Raw genomic sequence first — 24,490 nt, 5'->3', positions numbered from 1 at the left:
TTAAATTAAAAAAATTGTTGGAGCTTATTAAATCCTTTATTTGTCATGCCTCATTCCTTGTTTTATTATGTTAAATACCGTGGTTAGTTGGGTTGGCATTTCTTGGAAATAATTTTATTATGGATTCTTATCCGCAAATATTATCAAATAAGTTCAAAATGAAACTTTAATATATTTATTAAAAATTTGGATTAAAGAAGGCGATGTCCTATGTTAAGTTACTTTTCCATCTCAGTTGTTGTCTTTGAGGTTTTATATACGTTGTGGGAAGCCTTGGGCTATTTGTTGTGAAATTTATTGATTTTGTTATATCTTTGGAATTGGTTGTGGCCATTGGGCAATTTGTGATATAAATTGATTGTGTTGTGTTGTCGTGATAATGTTCCGTGTGAATAATTATGTGATTTGAGTTATTATTATTAGGACATAAGGGTGACATTCCACTGTTAATATTGTGTGGGTATAAGGGTGGCATTTTACTGTGTTTATGTGTGTTGGGATATTGTCTGGGCGGAGTAATAAAGGCGGCTATAAGAGTGATAAGGGCGGCTATAGGAGTGATAAGGGCGACTATAAAAGCAATAAGGGTGGCTATTGATATTGTCAGGACAGAGGGATACAGGTAGCTATTATTATGGAGTGATACGGGTGGCTATGGGAGAGGTAAGGGTGGCTATTGTCAGGGATGATACGTGATGATGTGTGATTATTGTGTTGGTGATTTTTATATGATGTGATTTTTCTGGTGTTTATTTTTATCTCTTGTGCAACATGTCTTGTTGTATCGGTAAACGTGATAATAGTCTAATTCATGTTGTAATTGTGATCCTGTGGCTATTACCGGGTGGTTTTTATTATTGGCAGGGGAGTTGTCTGTGAGGTTATGAAAGAAATGTGGGCACAAGGTGCTGGAGAAATATGATAATTTTATTATTGGCACGTGAGTTGTCCGTGTGGTTGTGACAGAAATATGGGCATGAAGTGCCATGGAAATATGAAAGTGGGATGAGACCCGTAAGTTTTATAATTATGAAATGAGGTGTCACATGGTGACTTTTACCTGAAAGGAATTATATTCGAAAGATATTTGTTTGAGAGAATTATATTTGAAAGATATTTTATTTGGAAGAATTATATTCGTAAGATATTTATTTGAAAGAATTATATTTGGATGATATTTATTTGAAGGAAGTATATTCAAAATATATTTATTGGAAAGGATTATATTCTAAAGATTTTTATTTGAAAAACTTATAGATGAAAGATGTATATTTTGAAGGACTTGATTATTGGTTGTACTTGTGTTCATTATTTGTTTTGAGCAATATTTATGGTGTTCTTGCTGTCTTGCTGTTTATATCACATGTTGATTATTGTTGTTATTACTGATATTAGTTTCCTATTATTTTTATATGCTATATTGCACAAGTTATTAGACTAGTGAGTGTCTTGACTGTACCTCGTCACTACTCTACCGAGGTTAGTCTTGATACTTACTGGGTACCGACCGTGGTGTACTCATACTACACTTCTGCACATATTTGTACAGAGCCAAGTGTTGGAGATATCGAACTCGGACAAAGTTAGTGTGTTGATCGTAAGAATTCAAGGTAGAGCTGCTTGGTCGTCGCAGACCCTTGGAGTCTTTCTAATTTATTGTACTGTTAATTTCTTATTCGAACAGTATTGTATATTCGGTCCTCGAGATCATTCCATGTATTCAGTTAGAGTTCGTAACTCAGTATTACCAGTCTTGGGAGATTGTTTGAGTATTTCCGTTGTTAATGTTGGCACTTGTATTGAATTTTAAAAAATGGCTTGAATTGCCGTTATAATCGGCTTACATAGTTGTAGAGACTAAATGCCATCACGACTCCTGTGGTGGGATTTTGGGTCGTGACAGTTAAATACTTTAATACTTGTTTCGTTGATTGGGGTGCATTATAGCTCTCAACTCCACATTACCCACTCAATACCTCTCGATCAAAGAGTGATTTTGCCCAATTTGGTTATCTCAGGTCCAAATGGGTATCAAACAAAATAGTTGATTTGAGGTCAAGCCCTGTTCTACCTATCTCTAGTTTGAACCCTTTAATTAGACTAATAAAACCCTCAATTAGCCCTATTCCTTGTTAGCCAAGTTATCCTAGACTAGGTCTCTCTTTCTCAAATAGAGACTAAGTCAAAAAAAGCATGAATCAATGTTTACAACCATTAATTCTAAAATTGGAGCATAAACTAAGCTAAATAATCAACACCCAATCATAAACAAATATTAAATTAAATACGCACAAGGTTTACACACTAGGGTTGGGTCACAACCCTAGTAAGAATCTTGCTACTCATAGTAAAAATTAAAGAAAATAAATAAGAAATGCTAATTAAACTCATAATCTAAGATTAAAATGATATAATATAATATAATATTTAAACACTAAAATAGTCACAAACTTCCTAAAATAGCAAAATGTAAGGCTACAACAGTTCGAACTTCGAAACTTGACCTAAAAATGTGAAACTCGTCTATTTATAGTGGCCCAAAATTCGCTGACAAAAATTTTCCTCGGGAGGTTATGCGGCCGCACAATTCCATGTCTGGTCCGCAGATTTCTTCAGTTGGCGAGATCTTGGATTCTGCAGCCGAACAATTTTTGATTGCGGTTGCGAAGCATCTTTTGTGAGTGCACAATTCTTCTGTTGTCCGCACTTCAGCAAGGCTTCAGAACTTGGTCTTTTGCACCGTCTCTGATCATTGAATCATTTGTGAGTGCAGACCTTGTTCTGCGGCCGCACATTGGCCAAATTCCTGCTGGGATTTTTCACTTGATCTGCGGCCGCAGATGGAATTCTGCGGTCCGCACTTCTTTTGTTCTGTGCCCCTTTCTTGCCTTCTAATTCGGAACACTCCTTTTTGAGTCCCATATACCAAACTTCCAACATTTCTGTAATTTGCACACTTTTATTAGTTTCGGGAACATAATGCAATACTTTCAGACTAAAACAAAATTTAAAAAGTGCTAATAAGTAGTCAAAATCTCAACTTATCAGTCCCCACACGGGCACCAATTTTAACATAATTCAACAACCAAATATCTTTACATAATATGATGTCTAGGCCCTACACGGCCACACATATATGCTCAATGTACAACAACAAACTATCTAGGACCCGCACGGCCACACATACATCCTCAACGTATAACAACAAAATATCTAAGTCCCACATGGCCGTGCATATACTAAAATTGCATCGAATAATTCTTTACAATTTTAAACATTTGCATATCTATACCTCGCTCATTCCAATATTGGTTTCTCTATATTGCAACACATATTACTGTCATGCATATTCGTATTCTCTTTCTATTATGTATACACCAAGTCGCACGTGAAAGAGTATTTCTTGCAACAAAAAAAAAATCTTCCATTCAAAGACTTTATTATTAATATAAAATTACTTCTAAGCATAGTTTGTCCTCGTAGGACTCTTAATTCTCTAGTTATCAAATCCTTCTATAATGTTCTTTTATTCCATCCGAATACCAATAAGATATTGTCTTACTTAGATCCATTCATCACGTGGGTGATTTATACCTCCACTTACACATGTAACCTTTTGAGTTTCCTTTATATCTAAAATTGATTGATACGGTTGCTAACAAGTCCGCTATATGACAAATGTTCAATCCGCTTCCTTCCCTTTCATGGCACATGTATCTATTCATTCTTGAACATCACATTACATATTTCTATTTTCTTAACCTTAACCAACTAATTGATATCACCAAGTTCTTTATGATATTTTCTTACCAGAAATTTAAGTTATATTTGCCATTGCGCCTATCATAATAATACTATCATATATTGTAGGCTTTCAACTCCAAAGTGACAATGCTATTAGGATAATACTTGCACCACTTAATTTTTTTTTTTGACGTCGTGCTTCTTATTGGAGCACATTGTTTTGGTTTGCAAGAGTATTTTTGTATTCAGGAATATGCATAATATAACCTTCATTTGTTCTACTAAGTCCAATGTATGACCAAAGTATTTTTTTATTTTGCGCCATTGCTTGAATTTAATTCAAGTGACACATGCTCCAAAGCTATAAGAATCTATTCAAGTAGCCCATTAAATATTTGACTATTAGATAGTACCTTTTAATAACCCCAATATTGAACACCGTACATATTGCTCGTGATAAGCATGTGATCCCTATACCGGCACTGTATGACAATTTTACTCACTTCATCTGGAATCTTACCGAAGGTTTTCCCTTCATCTTTCTTTTGAGAATAAAATTTCTACATTTTATTTTTTCAACCATCACCTTTAAGGTGACTTTTACTTGCAATGACGCTCCCTTACTTAAACGTAAAATCCAAATCTAAAACTCGAACCTGATACTTGAAGATTTCATTAAAGTCGTATTCCATTCCATCTGATTATACACACGCCCATATACTACTACAAATTATTTATTCCCAGCTCAAAATCTTATTCACCATTTCAGATTTTCACGAAGACTTGACTTCTACTTTGCAATTACACTTAGTAGTACCTACTATCCTAACAATAGAAGAAAAATGATTATGCTCATCAAGGATTCCTTTTCCCCTCGCATACCCAAGTACTATGACACTTCTAGTCGCAACTCATGTTGCCAAGTATCATCTCTTTACCCGTACAACAATAAAGTTAGCATATCACTTTTCATGCCCAGTTTACTTTTAAAAATCTTTTTCTAGCATTTTGCCCTTTAGTCCATGCTCAAATATATTACTGGTAAATACAACTGCCTCAGGCTAAACCCGCATAACTTTCATGTAATTTTTCATAACATACACTATTTTCATAATGCTAAAGGTAAGAAACGTGCAATCTTCTTCATGAAAACATCACAACTTAAATTTTTCTAATTATAGTCAATATCACACCTTCACGTCATCATTCATCGTGCAATTAATATTACCTCTTTGTTTCCACATTATTCATGGATTCTACGTGTGGGTACTCAATCATTTGTATGATAATTACCTTCATATCTCGAGGTATCTTCAATCTCATTGTTGTACAATAGTTATACAAGTATTTATATAATTTTTCGTAATTTTTAAAGCTTTAAAACTGATTTTCTTGCAGTTAAATTATTTGAATATATATTAATTAACCCCTTAAAATTATTTTGTGATGATTTAATCATCCAACTCTATTATTTGCATTAACATATCTATTTTATAATATTTTACTTTATTTTATATAATTAAATTTGTACTTTTTATGCCAAATACGTAATTTTACAAAAATAGCCTATATTTTACAATAAATTGCATTTGTCATTTTATTTAAGGACAAAATATTTTTTTACATTTATCATAATCTTCAACTATTGTTTTAAAGTATTAAGTTTAATAAATAGTATTTTTTATATTTTATTTAGCTATTTTATTAAAATTATTTCCCCTTAATCCCCATACTTCAAAATCTGGCCCAAATTATGCCTTATTTCCGGACCAATTAAGGTCCAAACAAATGAGCCCAACCCCAATCTTCCCTGGCCTAAACCAAATGACCCCTTTTATTCCAACCCGGTCGAGACCCATTTACTCGACCCGCCCCACCTCCCTTTAATCACGATTGTTGATCTCAGATGATCAACGGCCCATAATAATCCCTACCCTTTCCTTATATCCCCTCACCCTAAAACCTAATCCCATTCTCACACTCCAGTCACCCCTAAATCCTCTACTCTCCTCTTCTCTGAGAAACCCTAGCCGCCACCCAAAATCTTCTCCGAATCCAAATCATCCATGAATTCTTACCATGATTTACTTACCTTTTAGGGATTATACTGCTATTACTTGTGTAAATATGGTGTTACATGGTACTTGCCCATTTTTGGAAAGTACCAGTCTCTGAGTCAAAGGAGATCGGCTTTACTCTCCAAGATTTGGACGATATTTCGTCTGTATACATTCGTAGCAAGGCTATGAGGTTTTGATTCACCAAGATCTCCGGCCAATTTATGATCCTAGTCAAACTATGGTTTACCTGGTTTCTTCTCCTAATCTGCTTCTAAATTGATTTTTGCATATTCTTCTTTTCTTGTTTATGTTCGATTGATTGTATTTCCTTATTTATGTGTTGATTTTTATTACTCTATAAACCCCTCCCCAATTTCCCCTTTGGACAGACTCTAATCGCTTAAGAACTACTGTTATTCTCTTACTTTTCACCTTCTATAGTATTTATGCTCTCTTAACTGTGGCCGGCTGATAGAAAAGGCCACCCAAATCTTCTCTATTAACGTCCCTAGTGCAAGCACTGCTCGGGGCTCACTGAAGCTCATGTGAACTCTGACGCACTTGGATCTGGATTCTCACTGTTATCTTTCTTTGTTGTCATCGCTGAGATTCTAAGTTACTCGCTCTTTTGTTCGTTTATCTTTGCAACTGGTTAGCATTCTCTACACTTTACAACCTTAATTATTACTCCTCTACTTATTCATGTATTTGTATTCTGCGTGCCAACACTGTTTGAACTTTTATAGACAAGCATGACCTAAGTTTCTTTGTTATTTGTGAACTCCCAGTGTTGTATTATTGTATGCTTTATGTAGTTCTTTAATATCAGACTTGATAGGCTTCAACATGTGTAGTATGCTTTCACTCTATGTATTTGACTCAAATAGTTTCTGGCCTTCTTAGGTGTTGTCTGATTGGTCATGCTCATGTTAGCATCAATGTCGTGTCCTTTATCTATTATGAGTTCATATTCATGCCTTGGATTTCTGGGACCTTTTGTAGAAACTTCTTGCTCAAAGTCTGCCTTAATGAATCTCTTCCTACTATATCCTTTATGTATAACCTATTATTTCATGCAAACTGATCCTTCGCTCTCCCATGTTATAGCATTGTCTTAATCTCTAACCAAGCATTTTTGTCTGTGATTTGTAACTCTGGCAATTGTATTGCCTGACTGGGCAATCCTGCACCCTTTAGCATTGCTTCTAGGATAAATACCAATGTTTAGTTATCCCTCATATGTGGTCGACTGACATGAATCCTAATTCATACATGTCCTGCTAGCCTATAATTGATATGTTCTTTTGCCTACTATGAGTTCTTTAGAATCTTTGTGTTATAATTAATGTTCATCAGGTTAAGTTCGATGATCAACCAAGTATGTTTGCCAAATTGTGCCCGCTAGCATGTTGTTATGCTATTTTCAACCACATTCTCATTAGGTTTTCATGTTAAAACCTTCATATCAAGACTCTACTCTACCTGCTTCTTGTTCATAATTCTGTTAGAATATCATCTAAAGGTCCTTAGGTTGTTTCTGGATCATGCTTTACTGAAATGGTTTACTGTCCTATGATGGTCAATCTTGTCACTATCAAACTCTGTTTCTGGAATTTCAAAGCATAAGATTTCCTCATATGTGTCTTGTGTGCCTTTCCATCTAGCATGATCCTATTTATATGTCTTGTCTAGAGCTGTTAATGGCTACAGCTCTAAGAACCAAGGGATTAAGTTGTTCTATGAGTATTGAGTCACCTGCATAGCTAAATTTAGTATCCATGTGGGTAAGTAAGTTATTCATTGGGTCTGGAGATGGGCCATGGGTGTTGTTGGACCTGGGCACTGGATTCATGTGCACTCTAGTTATCGTGTGAGCCTGTGGTTTGGGCCTGCTGTTTGTCCAGAGAGTAAGACTATGGAAGGTCTGGGATATTCCCGGGTTACTTTTATATTGGGCTTGTAATTGCTTTGGTCGGCTTGTATTCATTTCAGCCTATGTTTTGTCATCTTTAAGACTGTATTATTTCATTTTTGGGCCTGTAATTACTTGTAATAACTGACAACTAGGAATTAGTGAAAAGGGGGAACTGGGATACTTTATCTTTTGCATGAATGGTTAGAGATCATGCCTATAGGATCTTAATAGCTTGTTTATTTATCACGCCTTATTCTCTGGAATTATATGCACACAATGTTATGACTTGAATGGCTAGAGAACTTGCCAATAGGATCCAAACTAGACTTCTTGCACTTAGATATCATGCCTATAGGAACTCAAACACTTCACTTACTCAACCTGTCTAATGCCCGCACACTATCAGAAACATGTTTGTAAGAACCTAAGTGTTTCACTTGTTCGCGTGTTTACTTCTATGCACTATTAGATAACATGCTTATAGGATATAACAATGCAATACCTTTACTTATCTAGATACCATGACTATAAAGTATTAAATAATTAATCAATTGCTTCATGCTGCTTTTGTACTGCTTCATTTAGATAGCATGCCTATAGGGATAAATTGTTTAAAAATCAAGTCCAATTGTCAATTGTTAGAAATCCTACCCATAGGATGTTTATTGACACTACTAATCTTGTGTTTTCAAATGACTTCACTGCCTAATTATGCTACTATTAGAGATCATACCTTTAGTGTACTATCGCCTGCCTAAGAGGCATATCTATAAAATCAGCTTTACTAATTCAGAATTATGGGATTGTTTTCACAACCTTATTACACAAACGATTAGATATCATGTATATAGGACTTGCAACGCTCTAATTTGCCTATACGTTACTTCATAAATTACAGCACTGCCTATATAATATTGGAATCCAGAATCACATAGAAATCATGCCTATATGACTTAAGGATTCCAACACGTCTTAATGTCGTCTACTGCATAACCAGAAATCTGTTTGCGTGCTTTCCTGCTTATGTGTGGAGGTTACTTGAGCCTTTTATTGCAATTATATGCAGTCCTATCTGTTTTGCATGTCGCCTAATTTTATCATTTTTAGCAACCTAAGTAAAGTCTAAAACTACCTTATAGTAGGTCCAAGGCTTCCTGGACCATAGGCATGGGACGAGTAGTGCACGCACAGGGTACGACTTAGAATTGAATTAGAATGCTTTTAAGTAAACACCTTCAACATAGTAATCGGGTAGCAGGAGATGATAGTCTGTGCCCGCTTAATAATACGAGCAACCTCTACTTTAAGGGAGTTGCAAAGTATTATTTATGTTGTACGGGGTGATCCTTTAGGCTAAAAACTTAGCCCCCCCCCCCTTAATTTTTGTACTTGTTATCTATATTTTGTCATTTAATATAGACCAATGTAGTTGTATCCTTGTAGTCATTAAGACTTGTACCGATTCTCATATGTCTCTACAACCTCTAAACATCCCTTATATTTATTTGATCGTCTAGCCTAATTGTATAATCCACATGGTCTAAATTTCGGTCGGGGCCTACAGTTGTGAACCTCGAAGAATTTCTAAAACCTTATCTTTGAGGTAATTTAAGCCCTTACTCGATCTTTGGTGGCGTTGACTAGTTAAACAGAGTTATTTGCAACTAGGTGCCCTAACGTACCTTAAAAACCGTTAGGTGGCGACTTTTCTCTTTTAATACCTCCTTTTAAAAGAGTTGTCACATGTCGAAGCCCGCTTTCGCGAGAAAATAGGGCGCGACAGCATGGCGACTCTGCTAGGGAAATACTCAGGCTTTTACCATAATGAACTTGACTTATGTGGATTGCTTTCTTTTATTTTTCTTTATTTTTTTTAAAACTGCTATTACATGCACATCCCTTTCCTTATTCACCTTTATTTGTTTAAAATTGCTATGACATGTATATCCCTTCCATTATTCTCCTTTGTTTGCTATGACATGTATGACCGTTCTCCATCTCTTTTCTTCTTGACTAAGACTGCTATATTATGACTCTCCCATCCCTATTTCCCCACCTTCTTCATTACGTTCTCGCACATTTTCATGAGCTAATCCGACTTCTCTGTTTTGTCTTTCTTTTCTCTTCTTTTCATGTTGACTTTTGCTATTTTATTTACTGCTTTTACATACTTTTATTATGCAAATACTTGGTAATGTGTTATTATTTCTGCATAAAGCATGCTCCACATCATACTCCACTCGTGCCAATTATCAATATAGCAGCGCTTGATGAGTGTCCGCGCTTTCCAGAGACCACCCTTTTGAAATAGGAAGGGCTTATTTGCGGTAGACTAGTCGATCAGCGGTACAATCGATGGTCCCACGCTTTTCCCTCTCAAGTTGTCCACTTGGGAGTACCAGTATAGACCATTCTAGAAACTCCACTCCGATTTGAAATGTACATGCAACATGTTAAACCTAGTATGGGTTGAAGCGTTATTAATGTAACGACCCGCTAAGATGAATCTTGTCCAAAGTCCGACGGGATTTTCACAATCCCAATGGACACTATCATATTATTTGCATTTTTGGAGAAAATGTGCCAACGTGTTGATCATTGTTTCATAAGTAGTCAAATCTGGAGGGGGAAAGGGCTAACCTTTGTTTGTTTGCAGAAAATAAAGCATGAAATCCCGAGGTTCGGTATGGTCTAAAACATCCCACATTTGCTACTTGACTGGTGGAAAGACCTTGCACTTTGCGACAAAAATTATGTGAGGAGAGTACTTGATGACCTGCCATCCTTGCTAAACATTCGACCAAAAAGGGAACTGATTGAGGCCGCTACTATATTTTGGGATGAGAAAAGAGATGTTTCCCGATTTGGCAATATAGAAATGACTCCTCTTTTAGAATAAATAGGAGGCTTTGCCAAGTTGTTATGGGATAGTCCGGGATTACTAGTACCGAAGAATCGCACTCCCCACGGTTTTCTGAAAATGTTGGGTTTTAAGAAGAATGATGAACTTCTATGTCTAAAGAAATCATACATCCTTTTTGAATTTCTTTACGAGCGTTATGGGCATAGTAAGTCGTATCGTCATCACCATGATGAACTCGCCATTACTTCCTTGGGTTGGGTGCACCGCGGGTTTATATGTTCGTCGTCTGTTTCTTGGGGTTGTTGATATTTCTAATGAAAGGAGGAATGATTCATACTCGCTTAGCCATGGTTGCCAGGACCTTGATGGATGGCATCGAGGGACAAACTTATACCAACATCCCTATGATCTTAGCTGAGATGTACCACGCTATAGATCAGTGCAAGTAGGGATTTGGACAATTTAAGGGTTATAATCTATTGGTACAAGTCTGGCTGCTAGAACACTTTCAGAGAGGAGAGTACCGTCAAGAGCTTCTGCGAAAGCCACTGAATGACTATGTAGCCAACCATAACCCAAAGAAAATGACGTTTATTCTGGACAGGTTTGCATAGCCTAGAAATACTGTAAGTTGGGTGTGTTTCTTCAGCAATCTGACAGACGAGCAGGTACATTAGATGTTTGAATGGTTTCCTAGTAGTGAGTTCATCATCAGGTCAAGGGGGACTACTCATTTGGTACTGATTGGGTTGCGAGGAATCTATCCTTACGCTCCTATAAGGGTAGTGAGACAAGCTGGAAGGAAACAAGTCATACCTCGAGTTTCCAATATAGTCCAATACAAAGCAGATTTCAAGGGAGACGTCATTCCATTCAAGTTAGAGGCGCAACATATGTGGAACCGAAAGATCATTGTGGAAGGAGAAACTATCGAGTCAGACAGGTATCCCGCTGGTCATATGTACTACTATCTATCATGGCTGGAAGACGACGTAGCAAGGGACATCAAGCCAGGAGTTAATCTGAAGGATAGGATCATAGATGAAGTGGATGAGGCACAAGTTAAGTACAAGAGGCTACACAAAAGGGTGTTCGAGTCCGAAGCTAAACATCTGGAGAAGCACAAAGTGAACATGAAGGCGATAAGGGAATGGAAGGAGATTGTCACTAAGTCAACAAAAAGATTGGAATACTTGGAACACGAACTAATGGAGCTAGAAGGGAAGATAGAATGAGACTCTCGGACTGTCAAGGCATGAACGACGATGAAGGAGGAAATCTGGCAAAAGCTTACTTACTGTTGGATATGCGCGATCTGGGAAACCTAATTGATGGAGACAAAAGAGCTAAGCATAGAGAAGATCCTTTAGGGACCCAGTAGATTAGGAGATAATGTTCTTTAAAACTTTCTAGCTTAGATTTCGATGTAATAAGGCTTGATGCCATTAGTGACTTTATTATTATTGTCGATTTAGTGAAAGTTTGATTTGGCCTATTTTCGCATTAATGAAATGAAGCAAAGTTGGCATCAATTTTTTCCAAGTCTATGTGTCGCTTAGGCCTACCTCAGACACAATGAGGTCCCTAAAATTAGGACGCGAATTATTGCATGACTTTGTGAAACATGTTTAAATACTGCAAACATTCTTTTATTTTCACCTTACTAACTTGGTTACCTTTTGCTTTTTCTTTTAGTTTTTGATTATTCCCATTCCCAAAGGTTGGTTCGTACATACTGGCATCATTAGCATGCCACACTAGATCCAGAGGTTCTCCACCTCCTCCTCCAGCAAGCGACCCGAAAGGCAAAAGAAAGGGAAAATGGAAGATGGATGATTTAAGTATCAGGAAAGACAATGCTATTGTGGCAGAAAATGTGGAAACTTCAGATGGCAGAAGTACTCCGGGGCAAAATGAGTTGGTCTTACGTTTGGAGCAGAAAATCCTAGAACTACAGGGCGAGCTTGAGCAGGTCCGAAATTTTGCAAACATTTCCCTTACTCTCAATATTCCCGACATCAACCACCAAAACCCGAATACAAAGAACCAAACACCACCACAAAACACACAAAACCAAAATCTACCACCAAATCCTTCCGCACCATACCATTATCCCGAACCTCCCTAGAACCTTAACCCGCCACCAGTGCCGACCCCACAACAACACCACCATCATCTAACTCAATACCCGCAAACAATTACTTATCACACCCCTCAAAATGCACTGTAACCCACTCCTGATCCCCAGAACTCGACCAATGACCATCTATATACCCAAGTTTCGGGAACTCATCAAAGCAACCCGATATATGTGGAAACCTTATCCCATACCCCGCAATAAACCCTATACATACCCGAATCGACTGAAAAGGACCTGCTCATTATAAACATGGCAAAGGAGCTCAAGAAGATCACAGGAAGAGTCCAGAGTATTGAAGGCAGTAAAGGCATTGAAGGTCTAAACTATGAGGACCTATGTATTCAACCGGATGTGGAACTGTCGGAGGGTTACAAACCTCCCAAGTTCAAAATATTCGATGGTACCGGTGATCCGAAGGTGCATCAGAGAACATACTGTGACAAGCTTGTAGGTTGGGCAAGAATGAACAAATTTGCATGAAATTGTTCATGCGAAGCCTTACAGGAGACTCTTTGTCTTGGTATATCACTCAAAACACAAATAAGTGGGTTAGTTGGGTGAGTATGGCATCAGATTTCAAGGATAGATTCAGGTTCAACACGAAAAATACGCCAAACATTTTCTACATTCAAAACCTCAAGAAGAAGCCGACAGAAACCTTCCGCGAGTATGCTACTCGTCGGAGATCAGAGGCTGCAAAGGTAAGGCTAGCACTTGAAGAAGAACAAATAAAAAAAAAATTCTTCAGAGCTCAAGACCCCCAGTATTACAAAATGTTGATGGTTATTGAAAATCACAAGTTCTACGACATCATCAAGCTAGCAGAAAGAATAGAAGAAGGAATTAAGAATGGGATGGTAACCAATTTCGAGGTACTGCAGGCCATGAATAAAGCTTTGCAATCAGGGGATATTTTAAAGAAGAAAGAAGTGTGTACCGTGATGGTAGTCGAGGGCCCTAAGTCTCCCCTCACATACAAAACACCTCCATCCACATATCAACCCTCACCCCTGAAATACCAATACCCTGCCACCTACCATACCTACAATGCTCAACCTACATATTACCATTCACCTCTACCCGAAGGCCAAAACTACCCGAAGCCACGCCCAAATTTTGACCGCGGACCTCCTAGACAATACACCCCAATTGCTGACCCATAGACCAACTGTATGAGAGACTGAAGGCCGCTGGTTATGTTACCCTTATTCCTGTCTTTGTTGTGGAGAATCCTTCCCAATGGATCAACCCCAACAAAACATGTGCTTATCATTCAGGCATGAAAGGTCATACCATTGAGGAATGTCGCACGTTGAAAGACAAGATTCATACATTGATCGACACTGAGGTTATATAAGCAAAGGAGTCTAGACCAAATGTTCGCAACAACCCTCTTCCAGATCACAGAGGTGAGGGAGTGAATGTGATAGAAATTGATGAGGAATGGGATCAGGAAGGGTCCTTCGGACTCATTCGAGAGGGAGACACCCCTAAAACAACTTCGGTCATCCTCACGCCAGTTGTGGTACAAACTTAGGCGCCATTTGAAGTTGATGTAACTACACCCTTCACTGTGATGGTAGCTCCCACACCATCTTACAAGTCTGATGCCATCCCATGGGATTATGTTGCAGAAGCAAGAAGAAAGAGAAAAGCAAAAGTGCAAGAAATAGTTGTCGCGCAAGGTATGACTAGAACTGGCAGAGTTTACACACCTGAAAATCTGGGAGGAACGAGTAAGGAAGCTACACCTAAGGCGCCTGTTGTCGAGACTGGCACTGACGATCTTTGGATGAAGATACAAGCAAGGGAGTACTCTGTTATTGACCACATGAACAAAACTCCTGCTCAAATATCCATCTTATCACTACTGCAAAACTCAGACACGCAAAATGATGCTCTGATGAAGGTGTTAAGTAAAGCTTATGTACCCGCCGGAATCTCTAGTGGAGAGATGGATAACATAGTTGGACAGGTATTGGAGAGCCACAAAATCACTTTCCACGAAAATAAATTACTACCAGAAGGACTGAGTCATAACAGGGCATTACACATCACGGTGCAATTCAAAGATAAGTTCATCACCAGGGTCTTGATAGATGGAGGTTCGAGTCTTAACATATGTCCATTGACCACTCTAAAGAGACTGGGTAAAGTCCTGCACGAGATACGAATGGGAAGCACGAATGTGAAGGCGTTTGATGGATCTGAGAGAGCCAGCATTGGAGAAATCAACCTCAATCTACAGATGGGTCCAAGTGCTAGATATATCTGCTACTTACAATCTATTGTTGGGATGGTCATGGATACATGCAGTCGGGGCAGTGGCTTCAACTCTGCACCAGGCTATGAAGTTTGAGTGGAATCATCCGGAGGTGATCATCTATAGAGATGTGAACAACCCCATATACACCAACCAGACCATTTCAGTCGTCAAAAATAGAAGGAAGCTGGGTGGAGAAACACATCATCGCATTGAATGGGTTAACGCAATTGAAAAGGACCGATGGTAGAGAAACAAGATAGAAATAATATTGATGTGGATGGGGTATGAACTAGGAAAGGGTCTCGGCAAAAGCTTCAGGGGATCACCAAACCTGTACAACCACAGTACCATGGCACGACCTTTGGACTCGAATATTAATACACATGGCAAGAATATCAGGATTGGTCACCTCCATGGCGTGCTCCTTATTATCCACTGGAACAACCCGTACAACCTCTGCACCAGACATTCCATCAGGCTGACATGATGTGAGGATCTGAGGAAGATGAGGTTTTGGCTGGCATGAGGAAGTTGTTTCTAGATAAAGAAGACATGGACTACAGTGCAATTGTTGAGGAGGAGGAGGAGGAAGAACTTACCATTCAAACCATGGAAAAAGGAGCTATTCTCAAGAATTGGACCGTTGCACCATCCCGAGCTCACCGAGTTCCTGGGTAGCCTGGCAAATTAGCATGAATTATTTTCAAATAGTTTTGAGCATTTAAGACATTTTTCAATATTTTATTTTAAAATAATTACTCGAGCCATCGAGTCGTACTTGTTAACATTTTTAAAGTTTTATTAATGCATTACTACTTTTCATATTTATTATTATCTTTCTACATTCTTTTCAGCATAATTATTACATATCCTAAAGAACCACGACTGTGACATATATTGAGACAATAAACATAAGGATGGTGATTCAGAGGATCTGGAAGATGATATAATACCTGAGGAAATCGTCAGAGAAGTAGAGAATTTTGAAAACAAACCGAAGTCTAATTTGGAGAAAATTGAGGCCGTTAAATTAGGGGATTCCGAAATGGTCAAGGAAACGCGTATAATGTTACGTGGAGCCTTCCTGAAGTTCCTTGGAAGGGCGACATTAGGCTAAGCAACCGATGTCAGTGTGGTTGTTATGTGCCAACTGAGTTCCCCTCCGTACGCTAGACTAGATTGTCAGTGTCGTACGGGAAAACCAATGTCGTGAGCAATTGAACAGCGAAAATGAGCAATGATGATGAAAGCTGATGATTGTATTGATGATGATGAAAGCTATTACAAAATGCTATGCGGTGTTGGGGGGAGAGACACCAGTATAGAGAATTGTTTGATTGCTTGAATGTTTGAATGCTTTGGTCCCCCTTAATAATGCTTAAAAAAACAAACCAAAGTTACATGAGTTGACCTATGAAAGCTGTAGAAGCACACTGAAAATGAATGAAGTAAAACTACTCTATAATTACAATGAAAAGGACTTAGTCTTCTACAAGGTAGAAGCAAGTCCGATGGCAGCAACTTTGTCTTGTGCATCAAGATCTGCGCGCGCATTACTGTCGGCGCGCACGGCACTATTTGGATTTGCCTGCGGCTGGGCTCTGGTGCTTGGCATTGGATCTGCCCGTGGGGTACTGTCTGTGTGTGTGGAATTGTTGGCAACATGATGGTTTGTGCGTGCGACATTGTCGGTACGTACGATACTGTTGGCATTCACCAGCCAATGGGCGCTGGAACTGATTATCGGTGGGGCGACAGAGGCGCATGCGGCGTGTCACGTGCCGCTGCCGAGACCACGGGGCCGACTGGGTGCTAGGCATTAAGAGGCTTGCCAGGACGCCACGGGGCGCGTCCAAGGGGTCATGGTTGATGATGGAAAGCAGCCCATGACATTCTCCCCCACCTGAGTTGGCGACGTCCTCGGAGCCTTACCTGTCGGATGATGATGATTGGTCAGGCTCTTGTTGGCTGGGAGGTCTGTTCCCCTTGGTGTTGTGAGATGGCTTTCTGAATGATCTTCCGTGTATTTCTGAAATGACTTGAGGCGGTTGACATGGAAGACTAGATGGATTTTCCACCAGGCTGGTGTGTTCAACTGGTATGTGAATTTCTTGATGCGCCTTTCAATGGAAAAAGGTCCGATGTATCTTTGCAATATGTGAGGATCTTGGGTCCTCTTTGCAAACAAATTCCGCCTCGGGGTTCTTACCAACACTTTCTCCCCTGCTTGATGTTGGGCAAAGCGAAGGTTTTGTTCGGCATATCTCATTGCCCTATCTTGGGCTTGGACAAGATAGCTCCACACTATCGTAGAAGTTTTCTCCCATTCTTGTGAGAAACTAGCAGCTCGAGATGATGTTGGTATGATTGGTGCATTCACCGTCTGTGGGAGTAGCAGTTGCTGTCCGATAACAATTTCAAAAGCGCTTTTGTTTGTATGGGCGCACTTTTGTGAATTGAAACACAGCTGAGAAGCATCCAGAAGCTTCACCCAATGTGTTTGTGACCCGGTTGCAAATTGGCGGAGATATTCCTCCAGCATGTCATTGAACCGGTCTGGCTGGCCATCTGTTTGTTGATGGAAGTTTGAGTTATGACTCAATTTGGATCCGAGGCAACTGAAGATATGGGTCCAAAATTTGCTAGTGAAGCATTGGTCGCAGTCACTAATGATGTCTTTGGGCATGCCCCAATATTTGACTATATGAGAGAAGAAGAGTCGAGCTGTATCTTCTGCCGATATGTTTTGTGGGGCTGCTATGAAGGTAGAATACTTGGAAAATCGGTCTACTACCACCATGATAGTTGCAATATTTCCGACCTTGGGTAATCTTGTGATGAAATTCAGGGAAAGACTTTCGCAAGTTCTTTGTGGGACAGGTAGCGGCTCCAAGAGTCCCGCTTGTGCTGAGTGATCCGACTTGTCCTTTAGGCATGCTTGACAAGTCTTCACATACTGAGGGGTGCCATGAGTTATTGGGCACCGATGATCTGATGTTTGATTGATGATGTTGAGGGCAGCCGGAACCGTTGGTTCAGGTTTGTTAATTCCCTTCTTTGACTGCATGGCCGAGATGCTTTCAGCGGCCATCTTTATAGGTATGCATGGTATGGCGCGGGATTTGGCCCTGTTGTCTCCCATCAGTAGGAGCATGTTGGCATATGGCACCAGGATGGAGTTTGTTTTCATGAGGAATTCCAATCCCACTATCACTTCGAAGTCATCGATGATAGCTATGCGTAGGTCGAATATTCCCTTGTATGGTCCAAGCTTCATTGGCACTTCTTTGGCTATTCCACTCACTGGCTGATATGGAGAGTTGATAGCCTTGACACGACCCCTACTCTTTTTCACCGCTAGACCGAGGTGCTGTACCTAAGTTGAGGCCAGGTAGTTGTGGGTAGCACCCGTGTCTATCAATGTCCGAATAGGTTTGCCGTTTACTTTTATGTCGACGAACATTAAGGTCCTCTTTTGTGTGGTGAGAGGCTTCTCATCTGCCTTTTCTTTCCCTTTCTTGATGATTGGCCAGGCATTCTTCTTGGGGTTACCAGCACTGGTTCCCACAAAGGTATTATAAATGGAGCCAACAAATGCGTTGAAGGCACCTACTTGCTCTGCGTTGTTTGAGTCGTCAGGATCTGACTCATCTTCAACAGTCTGTTGAGCATTGATCTGTGTATTGGGACATTGATTGTTCCAATGTTCCCCGCCGCAATGACGGTATTCTGAAAGGGGATTTCTCCCCTGATTGTCGTTGACTGATGCAACACTATTGCTGCTTTAGGAAGGAGTCTTGGATTTGGATGCACCTTGATCTCCTCCATTTCTGTTAGGGCCACCGTTTCTAGGTTGGCTCCCGTTGTATCCCCATCGGACAGGCGGTCGGGGCCTATCCTTCTGAGTTTTCATATGATAATCCCTAAGGCACTCTGCATCTTGAATGACCTTGGGTAGGGTATCTATCCTTTGTCTTTGCAGCTCCATACGAGCATGAGGTTTCAAACCTTCTATGAATGCGAACAATTTGTCTTTATCCCCCATATCCCGTATGTTTAGCATGAGTACGGAGAATTCACGCACGTAGTCCTGCACCGACCTGGTGTGGAGGAGTTCATACAACTTTCTCTGTGCATTGTATTCCATATTTTCGGGGAAGAATTGCAGGCGTATGGCTGCCTTCAGTTCTGCCCATGTGTTGAGAGTATCTTCACCGGCCCTGATGGCTTCGTATTTGACTCGCCACCAGAGTTCTGCATCTCCTTGAAGATACATGGTAGTAGTTGCTACCTTTTTGGATTCTTCCAACTGTCCTATGGCATCGAAGTATTGTTCGATGTCGAAGATGAAGTTTTCCACTTCTTTAGCATCCCGAGCTCCGTTGTATGGCTTTGGCTCCAGGATTTTCAGCTTTTGTGGCATTGGGCCAATGTTCATGGCAACCCTGATTTGGTTTTCGCCTCCTTTGAGTAGGCTTTGAAGGGAAGCATTGACAACATTGAGTTGGCCTGTAAAGTTGTCTATGGTTTGCTACATGGCAGTCAGTCTGTCTGCCTCTAGGTCACGATGGGCTAAATCCTCGGCACGCTCCTGTTGGAGGTCGTTGAATTTACCATGAATTGTGGCTGCCTCAACTGCTGTCGTATGCCGGTCTTCCTCAGAGTCGCAACTGATGTTTGCTATGTCAACTTCAGCCTACCGCATTCTGCGGTCCTGGTCGTCCAACCTTTGCAGGGTCATGATGCGATCCCCGTAATTCACCATGGTCAGAAAGGGTGATGATGGCAATGAGTTCCCTCATCCGATGTCGAGCATAGGCTCTGATATCAACTGTTATGCGGCGCCTTCCTTAAGTTCCTTGGAAGGGCGACGTAAGGCTAAGCAACTGATGTCAGTGCGGTTGCTATGCGCCAACTGAGGGCCCTTCCATACGCTAGACTAGATTGTCAGTTTCGTATGGAAAAACCAATGTCGTGAGCAATTGAGCAGCGAAAATGAGCAATAATGATGAAAGCTGATGATTTTATTGATGATGATGAAAGCTATTACAAAATGCTATGCGGTGTCGGGGGGAGAGACACCAGTATAGAAAATTGTTTGATTGCTTGAATGTTTGAATGCTTTGGTCCCCCTTAATAATGCTTAAAACAAATAAACCAAAGTTACATGAGTTGACCTATGAAAGATGTAGAAGCACACTGAAAATGAATGAAGTACAACTACTCTATAATTACAATGAAAAGGACTTCGTCTTCTACAAGGTAGAAGCAAGTCCGATGGCACCAACTTTGTCTTGAGCATCAGGGTCTGCGCGCGTATTGCTGTCGGCGCGCGCGGCACTATTTGGATTTGCCTGCGGCTGGGCACTGGTGCTTGGCATTGGATCTGTGTGCGGGGCACTGTCTGTGCGTGCGGTGCTATTGGCAACATGATGGTTTGTGCATGCGGTATTGTCGGTGCGCGCGACACTGTTGGCATTTGCCAGCCGCTGTGCACTGGCACTGATTATTGGTGGGGAGACAGAGGCGCATGCGCGCTTGTCACTTGGCGCTGCCAAAACCACGGGGCCGACTGTGGTGCTAGTCATTGGGAGGCTTGCCAGGACACCACGAGGTGCGTCCAAGGGGTCATGGGTCGATGATGGAAAGCAGCCCATGACAATAAGCATTCATAAATCACCATCAGAGAAAGACGAGTATATCAGATTCCTAAAGGAGTATGAGGACATCTTTGCATGGTCCTACGATGATATGACTGGTTTAGGCACATCCATAGTAGCTCACAAGCTACCCACCAATCCCATGTGTCTACCGGTAAAGCAGAAGCTCAGAAAGTTCAAGCCAGATATGAGATTGAAGATAAAAGAGGAAGTCACCAAGCAAATCAAAGCCAAGGTTCTCTGAGTAGTCGAATACCCGACCTGGTTGGCCAACATTATGCCAGTTCCGAAGAAAGATGGAAAAGTTAGAGTATGTGTTGATTACCGAGATCTGAATAGAGCAAGTCCTAAGGATGATTTCCCACTGCCTAACATACATATACTGATTGACAACTGCGCCAAGAATGAACTCCAATCCTTCATGGATTGCTTCGTAGGATACCATCAGATCTGGATGGATGAAGAGGAAGCCGTAAAGACCGTCTTTATCACACCATGGGGAATATATAATTACAAAATGATGCCATTTCGTTTGAAGAATGCTGGGGCCACCTACATGAGGGTCATGACGACTATTTTTCCATGACATAATACACAAGGAAATAGAGGTGTACGTGGATGATGTTATCATCAAATCTAAAAGGAGTTCGGATCACATAGCAGATTTGAAGAAATTTTTGACCGGCTTCAGAAATACAATTTGAAGTTGAATCTTGCAAAATGTGCCTTTGGAGTCCCTACTGGAAAGTTGTTAGGTTTCATCGTTAGTCGCCGAGGTATTGAGTTAGACCCGTCAAAAATCAAAGTTATCCAGGACTTGCCGCCTCCAAAGAATAAGAAAGATATGATGAGTTTTCTAGGGTGCTTCAATTACGTCAGCCGATTTATAGCAGAATCAACGGTGATATGTGAGCCAATCTTCAGAATGTTGAGGAAAGATGTTGACTGAGGAATGCCAGAAAGCCTTCGACAAAATCAAGGAGTATTTATCTAAACCGCTTGTGCTGGTCCCACCAGAACCAGGAAGACCTCTGCTGCTTTATCTATCTGTGTTGGATGGGGCTTTTGGTTGCGTTCTATGACAACATGATGAAACTGGAAGGAAGGAGCATGCGATATATTATCTGAGCAAGACATTCATGCCTTACGAAGCCCAGTACTCTTTGTTAGAATGAACTTGTTGTGCTCTGACATGGATAGCCAGGATCTGAGACATTATTTCTCTGCGTACACTACATATCTCATGTCAAGGATGGATCTGCTAAAATACATCTTTCATAAACCCATACCTAGGGTTAAGTTAGCAAAGTGGAAAATATTGCTAAGTGAGTTCCACATCGTCTATGTAATTCAAAAGGCAGTCAAAGGGCAAGCCTTGGCGGATCACTTGGAAGAAAATCCCGTAGATGGAGAATATGAACCATTGAAAATGTATTTTCCCGATGAGGAGATGTCGTTTGTAGGAGAAGATATCACCAAGGCGTACGATGGTTGGAGGATGTTCTTAGACAGAGCAACAAACTTCAAAGGAGTGGGTATCAAAGTTGTCTTAGTATCAGAAACCGGTCAACATTATCCGGTATCCGCAAAACTTAGGTTTCTGTGCACCAACAATATGGCGGAATATGAGGCTTGCATCCTGGGACTCAGGTTGGCCATTGACATAAACATTCAGGAGTTGCTGGTAATCGGAGATTCAGATCTGTTGGTGCACCAGATTCTTGAAGAATGGGCTACAAAGAACACCAAAATATTACCATATTTGCACTGTGTACAAGAGCTGATCAAGAGGCTCACAAAGATAGAGTTCAAACATGTTCCAAGGATTAAGAATGAGTTTGTAGATGCATTAGCTACTTTGTCTTCCATGATAAAACACCTAGATAAGAATTTCATTGATCTTATCCCAATAGGAATTCATAAGCAGCTAGCTTATTGAGCTCATGTTGAAGAAGAGATTGACGGAAATAGGTGGTTCCACGACATCAAGAATTACTTGGAAAAAGGAGAATATCCAGAGCACACTACCCATACTCAGAGGCACACGATTAGAAGATTGGCCAACCATTTCTTTCAAAGTGGAGGAATCTGTACAGAAGGACTCCTGATTTAGGTTTGTTGTGATGTGTCAATGCCAAGGATTCGTCTAGATTGCTCAAAGAAATACATGTCGGAACTTGCAGACCCCACACAAATGGTTTCGTTCTGGCCAAGAAGATATTAAGAGCAGGGTATTTCTGGATGACTATGGAAACATACTACATCAAATATGTTCAAAAGCTTTACCAATGCCAGATACATGCTAACATGATACGGGTACCACCCAACGAACTTAATGCAACAAGTTCATTCTGGCCCTTCTTCACTTAGGGTATGGATGTCATTCGACTAATCGAACACCCGCTACTTCAAACGGACATAGGTTCATTCTGGTGACTATATACTACTTCACAAAAAGGGTTGAAGCCGTATCCTATAAGACTATAACTAAGAAGTTTATAGCAGATTTTGTTCGAGACCGCATCGTTTGTCGATTTGGAGCACCTAAGTCAATCATTACTGACAATGCTGCCAATCTTAATAGAGACTTGTTGAAAGCCATGTGTGAAACATTCAAGATCAAGCATCGGAACTCTACATCATACATGCCGCAAATGAACGAAGCCGTAGAGGCCGTCAACAAGAACATTAAGAAGATATTAAGGAAAATGGTAGATAATTACAAATAATAGCACGAGAAGCTATTGTTTGCTTTGCTCGGGTATCGCACCACAGATCGTACCTCAACTTTGGTAACCCGATCTACGGTACTGAATCTGTTATCCCCGCCGAAGTGGAAATCCCTTCTTTAAGAATCATACAAGAAGCCGAGCTCAGCAACGTAGAATGGATATGGAACCAGTATGAAAAATTAGCTCTCATCGATGGAAAAAGAATGAACGCAGTATGTCACGGTCAACTCTACCAGAATAGAATGGAAAGAGCTTTCAACAAATAGGTCAGGTCGAGGCAATTCATGCTGGGGCAATTGGTACCATAGCGAATCTTCCCACACCAGGATGAAGCAAAGGGGAAATTCTCACCTGACTGGCAAGGCCCTTACATGGTTCACTGGGTATTAACAGGAGGAGCACTTATACTTGCAGAGATGGATGGGGAGATATGTCTAAAACCCATCATTTCGGACGCAGTCAAGAGATACTATGTTTAAGATTATGTTTGCACTTTCTATTTGACGTAACTGAACTACGCTCGACCTAATTCTCGTTTAAGAGGGGATACGTAGGCAGCCCTGTGGCTTTGGTCACATAATAATAAAATCTTCATTCCCCCTATGGTCAGAAACTGGGGCAAGATCTCGAGTTTGCCTGATCTCATCGTGTTTGGAACTGCCAAGAATGTAGCGCCAGAAGTACGCATTTAAATTAGGGCAGAATTTTGAGGAGGATCCTCAAAATTCCGAATCAAGGAGGTTGAAATGTCTCAAAAATACGTCGCAATCATCAGTTCATCAAAATTATTTGATCTTGTGCATTATCACATATTTCAAACAACTACATTTTTATAAATAATTTGTCAAATGCATGCATGTTTTTCGAAATTTTGTTTCTATGGCAGCCAGACGTTACCCAAGGTGACTCAAGCAAGACCTCAAGACAAGAGTAATGGTGAAGCAAGGAATCGAGAGCACGAACCAACCTTCCCCCTGACCAAAACTCACGATTTTTCTTTGGCCACAGGCATAATGAACATAACAGGAACATCTGCAAATACATACACATAGCAAGATCACTATCTTCACACCAACAAGAATCGCCAAACGCTAACACATCAAGCTAAGA

General features: G+C 40.3%; 1 protein-coding gene across 1 annotated transcript; it reads left to right on the top strand.

Annotated features, from left to right (window-relative positions):
• The first annotated feature begins 21,840 nt into the window (after nt 1–21,840).
• LOC138910169 (uncharacterized) lies at nt 21,841–22,587 on the top strand. Its single transcript, XM_070201391.1, has one exon. The coding sequence runs from the start codon at nt 21,841–21,843 to the stop codon at nt 22,585–22,587; it is 747 nt and encodes a 248-aa protein (XP_070057492.1).
• The last annotated feature ends 1,903 nt before the right edge of the window (nt 22,588–24,490 follow it).

The sequence above is a fragment of the Nicotiana tomentosiformis genome, chromosome 4, assembly GCF_000390325.3.
Source record: "Nicotiana tomentosiformis chromosome 4, ASM39032v3, whole genome shotgun sequence".
NCBI classification, from domain to species: domain Eukaryota; kingdom Viridiplantae; phylum Streptophyta; class Magnoliopsida; order Solanales; family Solanaceae; genus Nicotiana; species Nicotiana tomentosiformis.
The sequence above is the reverse complement of the archived record's forward strand: the minus strand, read 5'-3'. Positions and strand labels throughout refer to the sequence as shown.